The 23,495-nt window shown below is 44.3% G+C and overlaps 1 protein-coding gene across 2 annotated transcripts; it reads left to right on the top strand.

Moving 5' to 3' along the window:
* The first annotated feature begins 673 nt into the window (after window positions 1-673).
* Window positions 674-18,596, top strand: BAG3 (BAG cochaperone 3). Of its 2 annotated transcripts, none has more exons than XM_074158954.1 (4): window positions 674-913; window positions 12,818-13,174; window positions 15,313-15,693; window positions 17,254-18,596. In XM_074158954.1, exons 1-4 carry the CDS (start codon window positions 743-745, stop codon window positions 18,043-18,045), a joined length of 1,701 nt encoding a protein of 566 aa, XP_074015055.1. In that variant the 5' UTR covers window positions 674-742; the 3' UTR covers window positions 18,046-18,596. The 2 variants fall into 2 exon arrangements, with proteins under 2 accessions (XP_074015055.1, XP_074015056.1); XM_074158955.1 differs by having other exon boundaries at window positions 17,272-18,596.
* The last annotated feature ends 4,899 nt before the right edge of the window (window positions 18,597-23,495 follow it).

The following is a 23,495-nucleotide window of genomic DNA, read 5'->3' on the forward strand; positions in this document are numbered from 1 at the left end:
TGTATTTCTACGTGAAACCCGAGGACCGAGACACGTATTTGCAAAGAGCTGAGAAAGTTCAAACCCGTTGAATCTGAAGAACAATGCCTGCCCACACCCTTATTTGGGAAGAAAGATGATTTTTGTTATTTGTCAACTCTAACCTCTAATTACCTGGGGAGGAGCTCTGGGCTTTGGCTCGCTCCACGGAGCAGTAGGACGGGGCTACCGGGCCACCGTGGCCCCGCCACCGGACGGAGCGGAGCGTGTGGGAGGGCCGCGGGTTCCCCACGGACACGGCTTGCCCGGCGCGCAGGCTGGGAGGGACCGGGCTCGGAGCTGCTGCCGGCACCGGGAAAAGCCGCTCCGTGATGTACAGCCCTCCCGCAGCCCGCACCGGGCGCTGAGCCTCCGCAGGGGGAACCGGGGACGCCCGCCCCGCTCTCCGTGCCCGCTGCAGCGCCCCGGGAAGACGTGTCCGGTAACCCCAGGGTCGGCCGAGCCGTGCTGGAGACAACCAGAAGTTTCCAGCCGGCCGGCTCCGACGCTTCCCTCCTCCTCCTCCTCCTCCTCCTCCGCGTCCCTCCCCTCGTCCCTCCTCCGCCGCCGCCGTTTCCAGACACTTCCAGCCCCGCTCCTCCGCCCCCCCCCCCGCCCCGCCGAGGATAAAGCCGCCGGTCCGGCGCCCCCGCCCGGCACTGGGCAGACGTCAGGGCTCGGTACGGTGGGTTTAGGGCCCGGTACGGTGGCGTGAAGGCCCGCCATGAGCGCCGCCGCGCAGACCCCCCCGCCGCCGCCGATGGAGGGGAGCGCCGAGCCGCTGCCCCCCGGCTGGGAGATCAAGATCGACCCGCAGACGGGGTGGCCCTTCTTCGTGGATCACAACAGCCGCACCACCACCTGGAGCGACCCGCGGCTGCGGGCGGCGCCGCAGGTACCCTCACCCCGTCCCTCTCCCCGTCCCCGTCCCCGTCCCGTCCCGGAGGGGGGGGCCCGGGCGCTCCCCCCAGCGCATGGCGATGCAGTGAGGGCAGGAGCTGCCTTTTGTCTCTGACGCACTGCAGGCCCTTTTTTGTGCATTAAATCATTTGATACCTCGGCCCTGTAATGTTTATTTAAAGTTGGTCAAGTCCACCCGGCCTGCCAGGGAAGACGCGAACCTTGATTTATTTTTCAGCTGTGAACAGCCCGAACAATGAATGCCCTTAAAAAAAAATAAGAAACCCAGCCCGGAGTCTTACTTGTCCGGTTTTGTTTTCCTTCTTTTTTTTCTTCCTTTTTATTTTTTTATTTTTTTTATTGCTCACAAACTATCCCAGCCGCTGTCTGGTCTGGTTTTGTTCTCAAGCATGCTCAGAGGAAAGCCGTATCTTACTCCAAATATGTCCATGGAAGGAGAGGCGCGGAGGGGAGAGCCGTCGTGATTTTGTCGGGGCCCTTTCGGGTCAAATTCTCCGGGTTTTGGGGAACACAGCCCAACGTGGGGGACACAGCCCTTTCACCCGCGCCGGCATTTTCGCAATGCGATGGCTGTAGGCAGAAAGTGCTGGAAACTTGAGCCCGAGTCGAAGTTGCTCGGTGGGAAAACGATTCCCCCGGGGTTTTCGTGCTGCTTCTCTGCCAGCAGCGTCGCTTCACCCCGGGCTGCCCGGCTCGACCCCCGCCGAACCCACCCGGTCCCGGGGTCCCCCGTCGGGAAGGACGGGGAAGGCAGGGGGCTCCGCCACGTACCCCGGCGCCGGGAGAGGCGGGGGCGGCCGGCGCGGAGCCCTGCGGCTGGCGGGGAGCCCGGGGCCGGCTGCCGCCGGGGCGGGGGGAACGGAGCGGCCCCGGGGACAACCGAGAGGCTGGGAAGACGGTGCTGCTCTAAGCAGGACCCCCTCTGCTCCCCGGAATTGTACCTAATTGCGTGGTAAATACGTAAAAAATACAGCAGTTGGGAGATACTCGGTATCTTGGAAATGTATCTTCGACGTACTTGTTGCGGCTTTTCCTGCGCTGTAGCCTTACATACAACGTGAGGATCAAAGCACTCAGCAAGTGTTATTATTTTAAGAACTTACTGTTTCTTAAAATAGTAATTGCCCACTTCGTGAGTGCGGACCATGGCTGCAGGCTCGGGGTGAGAGCAGCCGGGTGTTGAAAAGGAAGGAAAGGGACGCACTTTTCTATCGCTCTGCAGCTGAATCCAGGGAACCGACTGGAGCTGCAGTCACAAAGTGTTCCAATGAATCGTAAATGTATCCTTTCACCCCCTTTTCAACTTTTTAAGGGATAGTTAGTTTGATCTATGAACGACAGAATCCCAGTAATAATACAAAGAGGTCTCACAAAAGTGTAATTCGATAACGTGAATATTGAGGCTGGCAGAGGAAAAAGTGCTTTAGCAGCAGTTAAAGCAGTTTTGGAGACACCATCTTCCCAGTGTAATGAGGCACCTGTTAACACTGGCTGTTACGGCAATACAAATAATAAATAGTGTGTTTTTAATAAGCATAAGACATACTTGAGAAGAAAAGTGCCGTGTTTACTCAAAAGCTCTTGTTATGGAAATACCACTTGAAACGAACCCACTTAACAGTAAAGTCACCTTTTTAAGCTGTTTCTGATAATTGTGTGAAAACAGAGTTGGAAGTACTCTGATGGAGCAGCCCTCTGCTTGAGTGGGTGCCTGAAATAAAACAAATTTTCACCCCTATCTGATGTGAAATCGGCGGTAATGAAAAGTGCCTCTTCTTCTGCCAACTCGCAGGGGTTATCGCAGACAGAGAAAGTTGCACCTGCTTTTGAATGGCCTTGGTGGGATACGCTTTTTTCCAAACAGGAAAACCCGTTACTGCTCACTACAAGCAGGAGTGTGTGTGCGCTTTGGGATCGTTCATTAAGAGAGAGAGAAATGCTTTCAGGGATGAAAACGCAAAATTGTTGATTTCTGTCTAATGTTCAAAGAAATAACCCTCCAGTTTACGGTGACAGAAGTTGCGTGTAAGTGATCTCATACAGCCATTTGTCGGAGCCTTGAGTTAAGAATATCTGCTGGGATTCACGGATACCTTCTGAAATCGGGTTTGTTACGTACCAGTGTATTTCACAGGGACAGGTACTATTTAGCAAAAGAAACTCAGAATCAGGCCCAAGGAAAGTATTTCTCTTCCTAAATAATATTTTCTTAGCTAGACAATGCCAAAGAAGACAGATTACCCACTGACACTGAGTTTCACATCCAACAGTGATTTTTGAAGGCATTAGACTCATTTCCTTTTACTTAAACAGGTAGGAAGGACAAAATCACAGACGTGGGCAGAAAGAGAGACTAGAAGTGAACAGCTTTCTGATTTTCCTCATTCTTAGCCTAGCTCAAAGGAGAACTTGGGGGTTTTAGAAGTGATCTGAGAATTGCAAAAGCTGACTCTCTGTGTCAGACTTCATCCACCTTTTCAAGGATGATTAGACAAAGATCAAACTTGTACTGACTTTATTGCTGCCTTGCGGCACTGAAATTAGCCAGTGGAATGAGTAATTTTTTAATCGCCTTTATGGTGGTCTTTTAATAACCCTTACACTAGTATCTATCAATATTCTCTCTCTGAACATTTGTTCCCTTTCTGAAGGCAACAAAATGAGGTTATTGCAACGAGTGGACAATAAACAGAGCACAGGTCTAAAGCTAACCGAGCTTTTCTAGCTAAGTAATACAGCTGAGACAGTATTAGTAATGAAGTCCCATTTCTCCCAAATCTTGGTCTTCTCGCTTACTCTAGGCTTGACATGGGTGTGACTGTGACTACAGTAAACTCTACCAGATACATAATCAGGTAAAATGAGAAACGGCTCTTTTAAACTTTTAACCCACGACAGAGCCATTTTAAATCAATGGAACCAGACCTTGATTTGCATTAAGTATGTATTTGAGATGTATGTAGGTTTAGATTCATCAATTGACATGGCTCTTTGTTATTTTCTTATTCAGCCTGGCCTTTTTTTTCCCCACATGAGGGATGAGTGTCCTTCCTCTGCATGTTTAGCTCTGTCACTTGTATGAAATCATTGCAGTATAAGACTGCGCTGGGGAGAGCTTCCTGAGAAAGAACAGAAAACCTCTTACTGAACTCCAGCGAGAAATAAGCCATGACTTTGCAAATGACTGAAAAACATTTATTAACAAAACCTCTTGGTAGACTAATGATTTTCTTCCAAGTGTCTAATTAGTTAATTGTAAGACATTCAAAGATCAAGGGACAATCAATATCATGAAGCATGTATATGCACACTTCTACTAAAAAAGTGTTTACTAGCAATGCCACTCTTCCTGTCTTTTCTTTGGTGGAGTTACTGTTTTCCTATGTTCATCTGTTGTTGGTATTTTCTGTGTTAACTTACGCCATCACAGCTCAGCATACTTTCTGCAAGATTGTCTTATAATGTTAAATTGTTTCCTTGGTATTCCCCAAAGTGTTGACAAAAAATAATTCACGTTTAAAGAAGAAAAGAGAAACAAGGCCTGTATAAGTGTTTATTGATGCCCCTTCCATATGTTGTTTCCACAGGCAGCAAACCCAATGGGAAATACTGCAACTAAAAATAGACCAAAGGAATTGACTGTGCTGAGCTTCACTGGACTAATATTACAGTGATCGATAGCTCACTAATGCCTTAGGTTTGAGATAAAAGCTGCACCAGCCAGCCACAAAGTCTGGGAGCAGTGATAAAAGGGATAGAGTTATTGGTTGCAACAATGACGAAGGAAGACGCAGCCGTCTTACCCTCTCACTGATGGCTTCAGTGGTATTTGAGGAACAACTACATCTAAGTTTCCATCCTCACCCTTCATGACTGTTGCACCTCTTTCCTCTCTGCTTCCCCAAATAAGTCTTCAGTTACTCGATTCCCATCTCTTTAGCAGTGAACTTATTTTTGAGCACTGACTTCTCACGTTCGAGTTGACTGGAGAATTCTCGGTAGACCAAATTAGAAATTGCATTGAAAGTTCAATAAGCCTCTCTGATGCTCTCTCGCTTTTGCAGTGGTCCGCATCAGTGGAAGGGAATGTAAGACTAGGTAATGACTTAGGTCTCTTTTACTTACGGTATTTTTTACATTACTTATGCTGATGTGCATTCTGTCACAGATTAATAAATTAGTTACTGGTTTAAAAAGCTACTGTATATAAATGGCATAATAAGTAGGAGCAGTACCATTATCAGTAGGGGATTTTTGGAGGGTTGTATTCTGGCTTTGTCCAGATTCCCTGAAGCTGCTTTGTGTCATTACTTAAAGCCCCCCTTGACAGAACATGGTAAGCACGGAGTTGATTTATGGAGATTCCAATTAATCTGAAAACAAAGGGTAGATCAAATCAGAAATAAGAGAAAGGAACGTGAAGAAATGACGCTGGCAATAATGTGGCAGTGTCTGGGCAATCATGCAAGAGGGAAAACAAGGAACGTCTTGCCCGGTTCTGTGCAACTCCTGACACAGCGCACCTCTTATCTAAGGGAGGAAGGAAGAATACTCGTGCCAGGTGGCAGCAGTCCTACCTGGGAATCATATTTTTAACACCTCTAACCTATACACAGGCAGGACTTTTCCATAACCACATGGCAAAAATAGAATTGTTCCCACTTGAACCACGATAAGGCAGGTAACGATCCAATACGCTTTGGGGTATGTAGACAGTATCACTCTAGGTAAGCTCTGTCTCCACCTTTTCCTGTGGCAGCTGCACCCTCTCTTCCTGCCAAGTTAAATATAAATATAAAATAGAAGAAATGGCTTGTTCACACAAATTTCATTACTTAACTATAGACGAAAAATGCTGTGTGTTCAAATAGGTTGCAGAAGCTGTTGGTTTGATTCTTTTTTTTTTTCTCCTTGGTTTTATAGGCAGGAAAATGAGACATGGGTGGTGAAGAGACTTGTCTGAAATCACCCAGTAGGTAGCATGAAAGTATGTTTTTATGGCTCATGGCAAAGCCTTATAATTGATAAATAGGGTACAGCATAGCAAGTATTTTTATAGTGTTGGAAAATTGCCATTTAGGAAGTGGAGTCAGAAAACTGCTGTGTGGGAAGTGAAATTTAGAGGAAGATGTAGACCCTGACTATAACCTGTGAAATTCACAGCCAACTGCAATTACTAGTTACTTATTATTCTTCTCTTTTATGGGGCATTGCTTTGCTAATTCTTGAGGCTTGTACTTTTTTCTGTGTCCCAAATTTCTGGCTCACAGCTAAGAGCGGGAAGGCAACAGGTTGACCACCTGCTGCTTAGGTAAGCAGTGAACAGAAATAACTGAATAAAGCGTGTCATTCTCATCACCCTTGACAAGGGTATTTCTGTGAGCGCTCTAAAGGGCTTTTCTTTAACCCCCTCCATTAAAGCTGACAGGAGGGATGGTGACACCAGCTCTCTCCTAGGAGCCCTCTGCTCTTCGTAGCTTTCCTTCTGTGAACACATTTGGTTTGGCCCATCAGATGGTTTCTGTGTGGGGGCCAATTTCCACTCCTGGGCATACAGGGCAAATGTCGTCACGTCTGCACCAAGCCTGAGAAAGAATCATCTTAGTGATAAAAAAGAAAAGTTTTAGTTCCTGAAACAAGATCAGTCTGCAAGATAGCCACCGTGTTTGCTCCAGTAAGGCTCTCTGCTCTGGAAAGCTTAGGATTAGATTTCTCCTTCCATTTTTCATAGTGCTTATTTATTTCTAATGACACCATTGCGCTCCATCAGTTAGAGCACACATTAATGCAATACTTGTATAATACAACATGGTAATTACAAGAGAGAACAAAAGGCCTATTTGCCTACACATGTGTATGTTAGGAAATAAAACTCAGCATTCACCAAGTAAAACATCAAAAGCAGCTCAGCGTGTAAATGGGTTACATGATGTGACCGACACCGAGTTCTCCTGAGACAGCTCATGCGACTAAGCTTATTCGTGGTTGCCTTCGGTCATTAGCTAATGATATCTTGCTCAAATGCCTATGTGCTCAGTGTATATATTTAAGCGCAAATTGTGAGTAAAAGAGTGAGAATGTAAAAATCTTCAGTGGCTGAAGCACGGCAGTAGGACGTCAGGGGTCAGTGCTGAGAGCAAACCACTCTCCACCTTCCCACTTACATGGTTCTCCGGGAAGCATTAATGAAACATTCTTCACAGTAATGTCGTACTGTTAATATGCATAAACACGAAGCACTGTTGGGAAACTTTTTAGTACTTTAATCAAGTTACAAGGAATACTTGGATATGCTGATTTCTATCACTAGCAAAGCCAGTGTAGTCATTTTGATTTGTCTAGTTAGCGTAACAGAGGAGAAAAAAAAAGGTCTGGCCAAAAGTAAAATACAAGCAGGTATGGAATCCTGTTCTAATGGGGAAAGCTTTGCCTTTTCATGGCATAAAATGTGTTCAGTTTTGTGGGGTTTTTGTTTGTTTGTTTTTTTAATAAGTAGACCTGGTACAACGTTCTTAGTTTTGAATATTAGGTACTACTGGCTTTTTTCGTTATCCATGGCAATTTCTGATAAAAATTGATTTGAGTATGTGTGCAAAGAAAACTTAGTTGTCGTTTTTCAGTCACTCATTTTAATTATATTGTTGTATTCTGTTGTGAAAGAACAGAACTCATACTACTCCCTTCTTCCTAAATATATGGGATCCAGGCTTAAAATCATGGAAGTGTGCTCTCAAGTCAGATTTTGCCAGAACTGGCATTTTCTCAGTCATTTGAGCAACCAGAATACTTTGATTTGCATAGTAGTCTTTACAGCAGCAGCTTAAAAGTTCAGAACCATGCTGAAGTCAGTAGACCTTCTGTTTGCATACAGAGATATTTCATCTCTTAGTAATGCTTGTAAAATTTGTATTCCTTCACTAGGTAATATTTATGAAACAAATATAATTTAAATATTTGTTCTGATGCTCTGGAAGAACTATAGAGGTGCTCTATGTGTGTATAATACATGCTTTAGAGAGTTGAATTTACTGTACTACAAATAATCAATACAGGTCAAGAAAAATGGGAGCGTGTAATGACAGAAAAACTTGCTTTTTAACTTCTTTTTCTGTAGACCATTTTAATATCAGAGGAACGAAAAATGTATTATGCAAGCAGTCTCAAAAGGGTGATTCCAAGTTCCATACAACTATTCAAGTAATCTAGCGTGCATACAGAATAGTTTGACAAATTTCGTTCTGTGGGTACGGCCATCTGGATGACTTCAGTGGTGATTTGCTGGCATCAGCAGTGGCTGAATCTGCAGGTTTCTGTGTTTCGGTCTGGAATAACACTTGAGCAGTCAGGAGTTATGCCATTATCCACTCCGGATAGATAGAACAGCTGGACCGGGAGTTTTCTTGCAAGGTTGTGTTTTTCTCTTGCCATCACTTCTTTTATTTTTGATTCCAATGGCACACAGCGTCAGAACTCACTGAAAATCTCCACAAGTTTGAGGATTTTAGCGTCACTCCTGACCCTGCCCTTCCCATGGGAAGCCAAGAGTAGAATGTGGGGGTATGAAGTGTTTTTTCCAGTTGCACAATGTGTGCTGGCTGCACCTTTATTTATCATGGTGATGGCCTCACAACAGAGACTCGTGTCCCGTCCGGAGAGGTGGGAGCGCTGTCATTCCTCCTGAGCAGAACTCCCCGCACGGCCGGGCTGTCCCACTCCCAGCTCGTTTAAAACACAGCGATGCTTTTTTCTTTCTCGTTTGACTGGCGATGGTGACTCCTTTACACTTCCTCGGCACCTCCTGCCATGGTGGATGGGGTCTGAGTTTCTGGTGTTGTTTCAGGGTACCTGAATTGTAGGTCAGAACCGTCGCTGAAATTTTTGAGGGGAGTTTTTTGCTCCCTCCTTTTTTAGGGATTCTGTCTCTTAAATGTAAAAGGAGCGTGTGATCACATCCAGGATTCCCGCAGTGCTGATTGTCAGTTGTGCTACTTATAGGAAAATTTATCGATGTTCTGTTGTTCATAATTATTCTCAATTTTATCGTCAAAGTACTTGTTTTCTTGAATGGGGGCAGGAGAAATTTACTTCATTTTTTTAATGCAGAAATAGGAGTTGGGTTCCTGTTTTTTATACTTAAAACTGGGAAGGACGATGGACTAAGGAGTTTCATTCATTTATTGGTCATATCTCTTTGTGGATTTGTGCTAAATGTGAGCCCTGGGCTTTTTCAGATAACACATTTGTTAACATAACAAGCAAAACCTGCATTTGTCAGAGGGCAACTAAAAGCCAAAAATGGACACTTTTGGTCTCCTGGCTGGCTATCCTGTGAAATTCAGGAATTACAGTGTTCAGAGGGAACCCACGAATCTCTTCTCTGTAGCGTTACGACGAGAGTTTTCCAGAGCTCGGTTCCATTCCTCCCCCCTTGCCGCAGTGTCCCTAGGCACACCTCAGCTTCTCCTGGAGTCTTCCAGAACCTGTTTGTCCAGGCTGGAAATGCAGCCTTCCTTGCACAAAAGGGAGAACTGCTTTGGCCAAAAGCCTGACTGTGGGGGTATTGGGACCGCATGCCCTTGCTGTTGTGTTGGATCCTCACTAAAAACCAACCCAAACCACTTGCAACCTGAACCCAAGGCCTCTTTTGTCTTTGGTCACGGTTCTGCTGTGTGGTTCCTCAGCGCAGGGTGTTTCAAAGCAAGTGGATTGTGCATGTTCATGGACATACGAAACGGTGGGGAGAAAGGAAACAGGGAAGAAGAAGGGATGTTGAGGACGTGGTGATCCAAACTGGCTAACATAAGAAACCCTTTATGGAGTTAAATAGGGGACTAGAACATCTCTCTGATGAGGAAAGGCTGAGGGACTTGGGTCTTTTTAGTCTGGAGAAGAGAAGACTGATGGGGGATCTGATCAATGCCTATAAATACTTAAAGGGTGGGTGTCAGGAGGATGGGGCCAGTCTTTTTTCAGTGGTGCCCAGTGACAGGACAAGGGGCAATGGGCACAAACTTGAACATAAGAAGTTCCACCTAAATATGAGGAGAAACTTCTTTCCTGTGAGGGTGCCAGAGCCCTGAACAGGCTGCCCAAAGAGGTGGTGGAGTTTCTGTCTCTGGAGACATTCCAAACCCGCCTGGACATGTTCCTGTGCAACCTGCTCTGGGTGGGCCTGCTGTGGCAGGGGGGGTTGGACTAGATGATCTCCAGAGGTCCCTTCCAACCCCTACAATTCTGTGATTCTGTGTGATTAAGTGTTGAAGGGAGCAATGTGGATCAGGAAGAACAGTTGTGATGAGAGCACCTTTCCTAAATTTGGTCTCTCTGCCTCAGAGCTGCTGATGGTGGGGAAAAAAAAGGGACACCACATTTGTTCCTTTACTGGGGACTGCACCAAGATGACTGCACTGTTAAGAGGCACACACACACACAAGTCCTCCCTGGTTAGCAGACCTGACTACAGGGGAAAAAAAAACAACAAAGGACCAATTTGAAATGCTAATTTTCCCCAGGAGCAGCAGAGGTTTTCTGAAGTGTAAGAATAAAAGACAAATCATGACAGTATAGTTTATGCTGTGTTTCCATTAAAAAAAAAAAAAAAAAGTCTTAAGCTTGCCAAAAGTTTCACTTCAGATATAAACTGAATTGTTTGAAAAAGCAGTCCAACCTGATTTCTCTTTGGTTTTGGGCTGCTGCTTTTGTATTTCTTACCAGGGCTTAACTTGCAGAGGCAGATATCTGGGTTTGCCAAGAGGGTTCAAAACAAGGGCAGCCTCAAGGGTCTGAAAATGAAGACAAGGAAGGGGAAGCCTGTGGTCGGACTTGGAAGAGGGGGTTCATGGAGCGTGGGGGCAGTAGGACACTGTGTGGAAGGCAAGGATTTATTATTGTGTATTACTCCAGGAGATTGGAGGGTTTATGCCCAAGTGGAGCAATTCAAAACATTGCAGACCGCTAAAATGCCTGGAGAGAGAGGAGCTGGCAACTGATCCCTTTGGGCAGATTTGTTGTACACCCAGGTGGAGCAGAGCACCCATGGCCGAGAGCCTCCTTGTGTCAGGGCTTCCTTAGATGCCACTGGCCCACCCAGCTCCTAAACCCTTCCCAGCACCGACCCTTCCACAGCACTGGAAGTGAGTGAATCTCCTTTTTATAGCAGTGGGAGCCATGCCTGTAGGTGGGGTGGGTGGCCGGGAACTCTCGGGTTGCACCCCCTCCATCAGGGAGACTGTGCCCAGCAGCTGGTGAGCCGCGAGGTGCTTCTTCCGACTGTTGAATCATGGGTTCCCCTCCCTCCTGGGCAGCCTGCTCGGCTCCGCTCCCCCGGCAGAGACATTTGGCTCCGACGCGGCCTCGCATTGTTGCTCGCTGAGCGCACCTCAAATTTATTTTCCGGCAAACGCAGTTCGCTGGTGTTAAGTGTGCATCCCTCCAGATCCCGGGAGAGACGGCTGTGAGTTGGGGGTTATGCTGGTAAAAGGTGAACTGGCAAATGGTTGTTGGACCTGGGGGTCCTGGAGCCCCCAGACAGCCTGCGTGGAGCAGAGGAATGTGCTTTCCCGGTAGGGGGAATTTAACATGACTCATCTGTCGGCGGTGGATCCTAGTGCAGACCTTGGCATGAGATCATCCTTGTTCTGCAACTGGAAAAGCAAACTTCAAATTACTTCTTCGTGTGAACTTTCTAGGCCTGACTCTCCTCTGTGCCCCTTTTGGAATTTTTCCTTTGTTTGTAAAGGGATTTTTAATGAGAAAAACAAAGTGCAACATCAGGGTCTCTGACTTTGAGCTTGTTCCTTTTAGTACTAGTTATCTTTATTTTATTGGCTTACCTAAATAATAGCCTTTATTCTCTGCAGTTTCGTTGCTCACAGGAATTCTCAGAAATTAATTTTTAAGAGAATACTGTCTCAAAATCTGGTTAGTAAAACAGTTAATTCTTAATGAATTAGAATATTAATGTGTACAGAGGCGACATTAAATATTTTTGCAGCTTAAACACCTCTTTAAAAATAGGGTTTCCAACACTTGCACCATATGTCCCCTTATTAAATTCTCTTCTTACTGAATAATGACATTACCCTCTGAATGACAGAGGTGCTTGTTATATGATCTGACTTAGAGATACATCTGGAACTTGGCCCTCGCGGGGCCTCAAAATAGAACGACCGATGCAGGAAGAACTTACTAGAGGACTTGTGAGGGCTCTTAGTACAAACCACTTCCATCCTTGCCAGAGCTTTGACATTGTCCAGTGAGCATATTCAGACAACGCAGGGATTTATTTTATCTTGCTTTTCAGCATTTTCCTCTTCGTTACGCTATCCTGTCTTCCCTTCTCCTTTAGTATTTACTGAACTGGATCCTCCCGTAGCTGGAAGTGAATATATCCTTCAGTATGTGGCACTAGTAACTCCTTAGATAACCAGTGGGAAGAACACCACTGGCAAGTATCAGCTTCTGATGGGACTCGGCTTCCTTGAAAGTTTCTTGTCAGATGTTATCTGTAGCACGGGGTGGGTTCTGAGAGGTGCTAAGGAGATGTCTCTGGTCCCACAGGCCAGAGGTTGGAGGAGCTCTGTCTGAAGGGGGTGGGCTGGTGGCTAAATGCAAGTGATGTATGCCGAGTAGCTAATCCTTGTGTAATTAGGCAGGTATTTTAAAGGCTAAGTTGGTATTTATGAGAAGTGGGGGTGAAAGACACGTACATAAGCAAATTTTTTTAGCTTACTTTCCTCCCGGCACAGACCCAAGTGGGTCTGAACTTCTCACGTGTAGCTGATACTGCTTTTGGGATAGACCTTTAGGGCAGCTTTTTCTTACCAAGTGTGTTGAGCTGAGCTCCCAGCAAGTGCTATGTGATGTTTTTAACTTCTAGGATGGCCAGTCATCAGCAAATGGTCCATCTCGCGATAGCCCCAAGCAGCCGCCAGCAAGAGAAGGAAACGTGGCATACCCCAAGCTGCGGGCTGGCTATATCCCTATTCCTGTCATCCACGAGGGCATCGACGGCAGACAGCAGCACCCGTGCTTCTTTGCCCCACAGCCCGGCGTGCAGCGATACAAGACCGAAGCTGTGCCCACCACCGTGCAGGCGCAGCCACCTCTAAGGGGAGCCTATGGCGGCCCCGAGTCCCCTCCAAGGGGACCGACGGAGGCTTCTCAGACGGATAAACAATGTGGACAGACAACGGCAGCTGCAGCAGCCCAAGCGCCGGCCACGCACGGACCCGAGGTAACGTGTCCGGGATTGCTGGGGTGTGTTTGCATTGGTCTTTGCAGCATTTATGACCTGAATGTCACACGGGTAGTTTATCCTTCAGAAAGCCAAACTTGCCACAGGATTACATTTTCCCAATACTCCCAGAGTATTAAAATGCAAAAAGTGCAGAGTCACGGCAGCGTAAATATGTCGGGTTTTTCTAGCATCGCCCGCTTTCGTTCTGGAATGATTCTGCAGAAACAAATGCACGGAAATGGCTTCTGCTAAAAGGGAGCCTCTGAGCCACGCAGGTCCTGCAGCAGGGGAGGACTGGTTTGGGGTTTATACCGGTTCCCCCACAAACGGAGGATACAGGCAGCTCTCCTCTGTTCTGCACTGTGAGTCAGAAACCGAAGAGAACACAGTGGGAGAGAAAAAAATTAACTGACCAGTTAGGTAACAACCCAGGCCATTTCAGAAGCTGTACTGCTGTGATCTTTGCTTTCCAATGTAATCCTTCAGTTGTATTACATGTATAGATGCACATATATACAGCTTTAAAAGTGAATGGTATTTTTGTCATTCAAATACTTTCAAACTATGAGCATTTTTAAAAAAAAACACCCCACTGTGCTTGCTTTGTGTTTCAGAAGGTGGGATTTTGCTTTTCCTGCTCTCTCTAGAGAATTAGCAGAGTTGGTATTCTTGTAGTACATGGAAATATCAACCTCATTTTTATTCAAAGTAAGATGAGCAGGAAATTCAGCCTTCACCAAGCTGAGTCTGTGTCACCAGGTCTGTAATTCAGCAGTGGTGGCTTTTTCTCTGAAACCTGTTTGAAGTCTGAACAACATAATTACAATTCTGGTAGCAGGTTTCTCAGCTGTCTTGACTAACAATGTCTTGTCCATCCAGTGTCAGGACAAGAGGCTCAGCTTGTCCTTCTCCCAGCACGGTACAGCTTTGTCCTGTACACAGAGTGGCTTTGGGGACATCTTCTGTGCCTCTTACTGCAGTCCTCTGAGATAAACTGCTGAGGACCTCAGAACTTGCCATTTCAAACTTAGTGCAGTGTGGGTAGCAACTGACCAGAGCCTGTGATTGTGCCTTTAAACCCCTTGTCACCACCAAAGCCACCAGCAGTGGCAGTGATGGGTACACTACTGGTACAATACAAACCAGCATTTATTTATTTATTCAAGGTTGCTGTTTCATGGGCAGCTGAGCAGTTCACCAGCACCAAAAGAGGTGTCTTGTTCCCCTTCCTCTCCTGCCTTGCCTGCCCTTCTCATCTTGTCTTCTGGCTGTGTTGTCCTCCCCTCTCCTCTGCCAGCTCCAGTCTGACCCGGCCTTTCACTGAGCCGTGTAACAAACCCATCAGGAAATCATTTTTTTCCTCATACTTACTGGTCAGAGAACAGCCTGACGGCTGCTGGAGTTGGTGTAGAGTAGGTGAGGTGATGGGCTGGCACAGCAGGAGGTGGGAGGGAGCTGTGGGCAAACAAATGGCCTTTCCCCAAACTCCAGACCCACAACTGGGAACAGGCTGGGAACGGGATTCTGCAGTGAGCCCGGTGCTCGCTCCTGCTGACGGCGGGTCTCAGCTGGTGCAGCTCTTGCTGCTGGTGCCAAGGGGCTAAGGAGCTGGAAGGTCTTAGGGGGGAAAAAGGGGACATTAGCTATATATGCATTGCCATAGCCTGCTACTGAATTAATTACATGCTTTAAAAAAAACACCACAAAACAAAAAAAAATCTGTTAGTGTGACCGGGATCAGAAGTCTGAATGCGGTGTGCCTCTTTCAGGGGGTTGTTTTTGTCTCCAGCATATAATTTGTTTGCTTAACTTTAGTTTGCCTCAAATTTAACAGGTTTAGACAGGAACGGCCATGCAAAAGCAGCAAACATTCTGACTGAGCATCCACTCCCTGCTTATTTGAGGGCTGGGAATGCTGTAGCTCAGGTTTCTACTTGTTATAATGATGCTCTCTCACAACTTCTGTGGTTTGTATAGTGAGGCCCTTGGCCAGGAAAACAAGGAAGTGGATCCTTCACGTGCCGGAAACATGAGCTCAGTTTCTCTGACCATTTCCTACTTTTCTCTTTGGAAATGAAAAGTACTGTGAGCACAAAACGTTTAAAATTTAATAATGGATTTTGTTTTCATGGCAGCCTCAACCTCCTGCAGCTGCTGATTCTCCAACGGTTTCCCCTCAGTCCTCTGCCAGACCCAACACGGGAAGCCATCAGCTTCCTCGTGGTTATATTCCAATTCCCGTGATCCACGAAAATATCCAACGGCAACCAACGCAAGTCTACCATCAGGCACAGAAGACACACTACCCTGCCCAGCAGAGCGAGTTCCAAGCCCACCAACCGGTGTTTCACAAAATTCAACCAGATGAGAGGGAGCCTAAGCCAACGCGAGCGCAGTCTCCCTTCAGAGTGTCTCAGAGAGGCGCATCGAGCCGGGAAAGTTCACCGGCCAGAGTTACCACCCAGATCCAGCCCCCAGCTCCCATCAGAGTGCAGACAGTTGTAGACAGACCCCAGGTACGTAGAATGGGGGAGGGAATTACCAGCCAGGTATTTTGTTTGGTGTGGCTAGAGCTGAAAAATCGGCTCATACTACTAACAGGTACATGAAAGCACGTAAACAGTCTCCATTTCTGCATTTAAACAAATTGGGAGATACTGAGATAATACACCAGCAGCAAGCTGCCTTCCCATCTATCAGGATTGTGGAGTCTTTGGATCACTGAAATATAATTTAACACACAATTTGATTTTCCTCTCGTCAGAGCATAATTTGGTGTAATTACACTGAGGTCACTGATGTTGCATTATGTTTGTGAGAAGAAAATCAGGTCCGCGGGATTTGTGGCATCTGTGTAAATACACCTCATTGATGTCTCAGAACCATTTAGGATAGCATCAGATGCACAAAGTAATTTTAGTTATGAAGAAAGGATCAGCAAAATTTATTCTTTCTACATGAAGCACGCTCTTGCTCATAGAACATGTTGCTCATTGGACATTTTTTCCATGTTAAAATTCTTACTGAAACTACAGTTAAAGACTACTGGGAATTTGACTAGTGTGAGCATGTGGAAGGGGAAGCCTTGATTTCCTCTCTGGAGAGACTTCACATTGAAAATGACAGGAACAGAATTAGGTTAATATTTTTGAAAACCCAGGTGCTAGGGCAAAACAATGAAGACTTCCAATTTAATGGCATATTCCAAGTTATAACGCTAATTTATTTTTATGGGTGAGAATTTGAGCTCCCTAATCAAATTTTATGCGTAGTGGGTAAAGCAATAAGAGATTGTCATCCCAGGCCATTACTTATTTGGTTTAAATATAAATGTAGGTATTTTCCTTCAACCATCTAAATCCATGACAGCTAGATCTAGTACCTTTCCAAAATAACTGTGTATGTGCACGAATAAGTGAGGGAGGTGGCAGGAGAAGGAAAATGCAGATCTCATGAATTCCAGTTTTCTGCTAAGATTAAAAAACTAGTTTCAAGAGATTTCTGATTTGATGACACTTATATCTGGTAATCCTAGGGACTATCTCTACAGTGTGATAAGATTGACATAGTAACCTCTGCATGTAAATACTCTACAGATAAAATCAGTATAAATAAGCTCTAGCAAAAAAAAGGAATGTTCTGAAAACAGGAATGGGATGAGAATAGCCCAGAATGTGATTAAGACACACTGAGGATGAGATCCTGACTGTGTCGCAGTCAGCTGCAACAAATCTTAGTGACTTAAGGCAGGTGAGGGCTTTGCCCTGAGGCCCCATCTTATAGAACTGCTTGTTGGGCTGATTTTCGTGAGCATGGTCAGGATTTGGTGGGCTGAAGTTTAATGTCTTTAAGACTCAATTGCTGCTTGTAACCTGCAATAGCTTGAAAACAATAACTGAACTCTTCAGCACAGTGCTTTTTTTATCTTAAAAGCGTAAAATTCAGCAATGCACAGGAAAGATTAGTCATCTGGCGCATGCGACAAATTCCCCTTCTAGAAGTACAGAAAATTGGATGTTAGGCTTCTTGTTCTTTAGAAGGAAATAAGGAACATTGTTCATTGTATCTCAACACAGACTTGCCTTGCTCACCAGGTTTCTCAGCAACAAGTCCCACCTCAAGAGCCACCAAGACCGCCCCCTCCTCCTGAAATCAAACCTGAAAACAAGGCAGTCCCACCACCTGAAATCGAGGCGCCGTCACCATATATCCCAATTCAGGTCACCCATCAAGAGCCGGAACCTAAACTACCACCCCAGAAGCCTCCACCCATGGCAGAGAAAGCTGACAAAAAGGTTCCCTGCCCAGCTAAGGTTGTTCCCCCACAGGAAAGGCCTCCTCCTGAAGAAGCGGCAACACCGAAGACAATGGAAACGGGAGAACCTCAAAAGCATCCTGGTGTTTTGAAAGTGGAGGCGATTCTGGAGAAAGTACAAATGCTTGAGCAGGCAGTCGACTCCTTTGAAGGCAAGAAAACTGACAAAAAATACTTGATGATTGAAGAGTATTTGACCAAAGAGTTGCTAGCCCTAGACTCAGTGGACCCTGAGGGTCGTGCGGATGTGCGCCAGGCCAGGAGAGATGGTGTAAGGAAGGTCCAGAACATTTTGGAAAGACTTGAACAGAAAGCAGAAGATGTCCCAGAACCAGTTCAAGTTGATGGACTTCAGCCAAATTTGCCAGAGCCAAAGCCACCACAGGAAATCATGGAGATTGAGCCTGTGGTAGTCAAGAGCAAGGGAGATACCAGTAATAAAGATGCTAAAGAGGAAACCAAAATGGAGAGACATCAGCCTGAAACTAAGGAAGAAGTGTTTACCAATCTCGCCACCACGACAAACACATCTAATAATCCAACTGAACCGTAGCCCCATGCTGAAATTAAAATCTCTCAGACTTTATAACTTAAAGTGTGTTTAAGTGAATTTTAAGTTGCATGCATTTCCAGAGCTCTTTTCAACTGGTTTTTAATCAACATAGCAGCTTGGGACACAGTAAACACTTTGTGGGGGAAGGAGGGAGTTAGAAAGAAAGTAATGCATTTATCCTTTATTCTTACACTATGTAAAAGACATGTTTCAAAAATAAACCCTGTACATTAATCACTTCTAGATCAGCTGAATGGAAGAAGAACCAAACAAAACAAGCCAACTACTTCAGGGTTAATATTGATGCGTGTTGTTTAGGGTGTATTCTTTTGCAGGTGATTTTTGTAAAATCAGTGGCCTGCATTGCCAGAATACCAGTCCTTCTATACGTGTAGCCACTCTTAACAGTAATGTTTTTATTTTTAATGTTCACAGTTGGGCACTTTAAGTAATGATGGATAGAAAGTGTGTAAGAAACTGTAGGGATATTTATATGTGTGCAGGACTTCGATGCTATATTTTAAGAGGGAAATAAAATAATATAGAAGCCTAATTTAGTCTTGTGATTTTATAAGCTGGAAATGTAAGAACAGTAATGGGTTTCAAATACACTCTTCTAAACATAGAGATTTCTTTTAGTTACATCATTGTAGTTGAAATCTGACAGCTGCTTCCTCATCAAGACCAAAATGTGCCTTTCTCCCTTCACTTACTCCCTTTTAATGTCATTGCTGTATCACGTGTGGATTCAGGAAAGAATTTGGCTTAGGTTTTACTTCCTCCCCCTCTTCCCCCCCCATTTTTCTCACTTTGCGCTGGGAGTCACCATTTAACAGAAGTGTTTATAACATTAAGAAATCCTTATCTACTGCTGTTGTCTTACAGAAATTTACAGCATCTTAACTTGGCCTGCAAAGTCATTAGCCTTTCACTAACAACTTCTGAATTCATTCATTCGTTCATGGAGCCAATATGATTGAGAGTTAGTCCTCTCGTTTGGGGAACAGTTTAAGCAATGCTTCGGGGTTGTTCTAAGTGACTAGCAACTTACACTTAAGCAAGGGATATAAAACATACTTCAGCTACATCCATGTGAAATGAAAGCAGCAGAGTCAGATTGGTGCGGAACGAGTCCTAACCAATCTCCAGAAGCTGTTACCTTTGATGTGCATTTGTAAAATGAACAAATCTTTTTTACCTGAGAGCATTTATTTACAGCATACAAGGAAAACTTTAATATAGCTGCTCAAGGCAGTTGGTTACTTATTGAATTACACTCTGAATCATGAGATTAGATTGGAAATCATGTTTAAACCCATCTGAAAACCTGCTTTTAAGAGGGAGGTTGAGAGTGGTCATCTAGAACTGTCACTATTTTAAAATAACAATGTGGCGTGTAAATTGAAATGCAGCAAGTGTTTTGAAATAACAATTGGACTGTGAACTGTCTGCTTAGTTGTAGGTAGAAGGTTGATGCTTTAGTTTCATTTTGATAGTCAACACCATCATGTAAGAATACACAATGTCTTGTAACCATTTGGCTACTGGAGCTTTTGGAGCAGCGTTGTAGGCATTCCAGCCAAAGAGGTGTGAAAGTTCACCCGCCTGCATAATTCTTGTATGAACTCACTTCAGTGACACATTCCTCCTGCAGGATTACATTTCAGCTGAGGACACACGTCCCTGACATCATACAACAAAAATACTTAAATTAAGGAAAATCAGCTATGCGTTCTGACAATTAAGCTATAAGCAAGATCTGTGGGACGCATGAGGCCTTATCTCTTTCTGGTTTCTCTTAGTACCCCACTAAAGTAATTCAGATCAAAACTACCTCATTAGCTGGGATGGCAATGTGTAAATTCAGATTACAGTCATAAAAACATACTATTTACAGGAAGTTAAGCAGGTGCTATCCTTTTAAAACATGTCATCTGCTGCTAATGGAGCCTGATTCATGTTCTACTATTCAGTGTTGGTCAGAGAAGGTGGAGTCAAATTTAATTACTTTTTTTTTTTTTTTTTTTTAAAGAAAAAAGCAAAGCTAGAGGTGAGGTTACATTCTGCTAAGGGGTACTTTGATTATTAAAGTCAGTGATGTTACTGCAGAATTAGGTACCACTCAAAATGAAGCAAGGTTTCATGATCTGGCCTAATAAGGGAAAGTACATTTGGCTGCCCTGGAGCTGGAAGAGCGTTGCTCTGAGTCATAGTCTCTCTTTGTTTCCTCTTGCTCAAGATTAAACTACACCCAGTCCAGCATATATGTCTTGACACATCAGTGTAGCTACAAGTTCTGCATATGGGCTGGGAGGAGGGAGTAGCGAAGGAGGAAGCATATGAAGATTCCCACCCATTCCCTGTAAGCTGCTGACCTCTTTGTAGAGCCTGCTGGATTCCTTGCCTTGGTACCAGTGATGTGGGCAGCTGGCAGAGGAGAGGACAAACATTGTTCATTAACTTGCATTTCTGCAGCACGGTACTACGTCTGTGGCTTGGCCCTGGGTAAGCACCTGTGGAAACTTGGCTTTGAAACTCTGGGAGAAAGTAATTAGGGTTTTAATACTAGCTATAAGAATAACATTACATCGCACTGCTTTTCAAAAACAGGCACGTACAACCAAGAGCAAATGTGCTGTGGAATGCAATGTGTTCAAATACACGCACTGCACTGGCTGTAGCCATTTTAAAAAATTAAAATACCCCAAAGATTTTCAATAAGAAAAAAATAATAAAGGTGCCTGTTACTAATTTTGAGTCAACGTCAAGCATGTAATTTATTCAAGAAGCAAATAATCCCTAAATCAGCAAACTACATTGTTTCAACTCATTTAAAAGTAGCAAGAGGGATACAAAAAGCCTGTGCACAGAATCACAGTAAAAGCTTAGGCTATTTTCTGATTGCACTATCTTGTCCAGCTAGTGATATTTTAAATGCCAGTAGTGGCCTGTTCTCTATATTTAAACTATCACAGCAGCGAGGCATTGTGTTTCCTATAAATATAGCATTTTGACTATTTACACACAGCCAAATCATACCATACCCTGAGGAAGGGGCAGCAGATAGTTATGTTGTCCCCAAGAGCACGCTGAGACACAACTGTGGCACTCTCTGGTGTCCGATTCCTCCCTTTCTCCGGTGGGACGTACAAGCCCTTTATCTGGGATATGTTTTACTTCCAACTTCATGTTAGCTCAGCTGTGTTTGCAGACAGGTTGGGAAAGGAAAGGAGAACAAGCGAAACTCCACCCAGGAGGCAGGAAAGCAACACAGCACGGTTTGTAGAGGCAGGTCATTCCCCTGCTCTCCAGTAGCAACATCAGCCAGCCTAGGAAAGCCCTACTCCCAGTGTCCTCAGTGAGTCTATCATGTGGCACTTCTTACTTTTTAAAATGATAGTTGAAATAATAATAAAAAGCTTCTGGTGGCTGACACATAGCTGCTGAAGAGGACAAAAGTCGATCAAGGTAGGTTTATGAGATTTGCTAGGTTTTCAATCTCCCTCCTTATAGATGCATGTTATCTTTTTAAATATGCACGTAACCAAATAGAAGACACTACTGCATCACAGACTTAAATAAGACATACACAAACATGAGGGTAGAATGGGCTTAGACTAAAGGACTAGCTATGGGCAGTAACTTCTGAGCTTTTGGTCCTGTTGAGTCCAAGCAAAGAAATGCAGGTGTCTGATGAAACAAAAATCTAAATCATTAGCTGTTAGCATTTAATATCAGATCAATCTTTGGTTTTGTTAAAACAGCTAATAATAATCAAGAACACAGTTTCTTACAGAAACAAATCCAGCCCTTTGGGGCCAGTTGGGTAAAAGAGACCTTTAGAAAAAGCTAATCTGAGCTCTGTAGTGCTGGCTGAAGCCATACAGGTTGAAGCCATAAGTTAACCATACAAAATATGATTTCCTGGAGCCTTAACATAAATATTAAGAGTCAAATTCCAAATTTCTCTGGATATATAATATTGTCATTAATGAAATATGAACACAATCATTTTAGCAATAGATATAGTGGTCTCATTGGTACTTTTACCTTCTGTTTATGTGGGCAGGAGTATCTCATAATGGCACACAGGAGAGCCAAATGAACTAGTCTGTTTAAACTATATTTCTCTTAAGACAAAGCATTTGCTTAAAGATACATGGAGGACACTAAGATACATTAGCGTTGCTGCACAAAGAAAGAGCATTTTATACTGGATAATTTGGATTTCCTAGCTCCACACAAACAACACATAGTATTGTATATGGATGGGATCAGTCTAGACTCCCGTGAACCACTGTGTGAATGTGAACAGTCTGTCCACTCCGTGTAATCCTAGATACAAATGTAATCGTACGCCAGGCAATGTAATCCAAAGCAAGAGTTATTTTAAGATATGCAAGAAGCTGGTTACAAAGCAGTGGAATGTACCAATTCTCAGTCAAATACCTCTCCAGAATTTATAAATGGGCAACTTTAAAAAATAAAGAGGGTAAAAATTAGAGGCTAGTTCAGCTGCTGCCTACCAGAATTTTCACTGCTGTCTCCAGAAGCTGGGAATCTGCACAAAAGGAAGGAAGAGGTCCAGCCTTCAGTATCCGTATGCCCCTGCACTAGCAAACTGTGGGGCAAGTGGAAGTAGAGTATCACAGGTTAAATTTCAGATTATAGGTGCATTTGCCACCTGTTTCAGAGAAGAATGCCAAAGGGCACCAATCTGTAAAGACACACTTCACTTTTCAGAGTTAAACATGGAATATGGAGTTCTTCGGCTCTGGTCCTTTACATTTGACATCTATACAAGGACTGTACAGTATTCTGTGGCGTGTTCCACAACAAATACAGAAATCACTGTTAGAATTTACACTAATTGATAACATTGTTGGAAGACTCAGTAAAAAGGCTGGAAACTGAACAGATGTGAAAATAAGCAGCTTCTCCAAATGAGAAATGGTACCTTTTCTAGGAATGAGGTGAGCAGGCAAGAAAATGTAACTATCTTTGAAGTGTTACTACTTCTATTATATCTACTCAGTTGGTAGAGGATCTGTCTGCAGGGCTGTTCAGCTGCCTTCACAAATACAAATTTAAAAAAATGAGGGGTTATCTTAGTTTCAAAACAGTAAAAGTAATATACTGAATTTAGCAACAAAAGGATATGGAACTTTGCCTGGCTTTACCATATTTCTGCGGCACCTGACAGTGAACAGATTAGATTTGCAAAATCATCCACATGGATTACTTGAAGCCCTGATTTATTGCTTTTCATCATTTGGTGAACTTTAAGTTCCTGTCCATTTCTGTCTTGTCAGGAAAGCTCAGCTCCTTCCATTTGCAGAAATGAGCAATATCTGGAGTAATTCTCTTGTGCAATTCCCACAAGGCTGGCAGGCAAATGCTGTATGTTTTCTGCAGCCCATATAGATCTGTGGCAAAGAATATGCAGAGTC

Source organism: Numenius arquata, chromosome 15 (genome assembly GCF_964106895.1).
Source record: "Numenius arquata chromosome 15, bNumArq3.hap1.1, whole genome shotgun sequence".
NCBI lineage: Eukaryota > Metazoa > Chordata > Aves > Charadriiformes > Scolopacidae > Numenius > Numenius arquata.

Coding starts and splice junctions, on each gene's coding strand:
- BAG3 (XM_074158954.1), top strand. CDS start 743: ATGAGCGCCGCCGCGCAGACCCCCCCGCCGCCGCCGATGGAGGGGAGC. Junction 13,175..15,312: donor CGGCCACGCACGGACCCGAG/GTAACGTGTCCG, acceptor TTTTCATGGCAG/CCTCAACCTCCTGCAGCTGC. Junction 15,694..17,253: donor CAGTTGTAGACAGACCCCAG/GTACGTAGAATG, acceptor ATCTCAACACAG/ACTTGCCTTGCTCACCAGGT.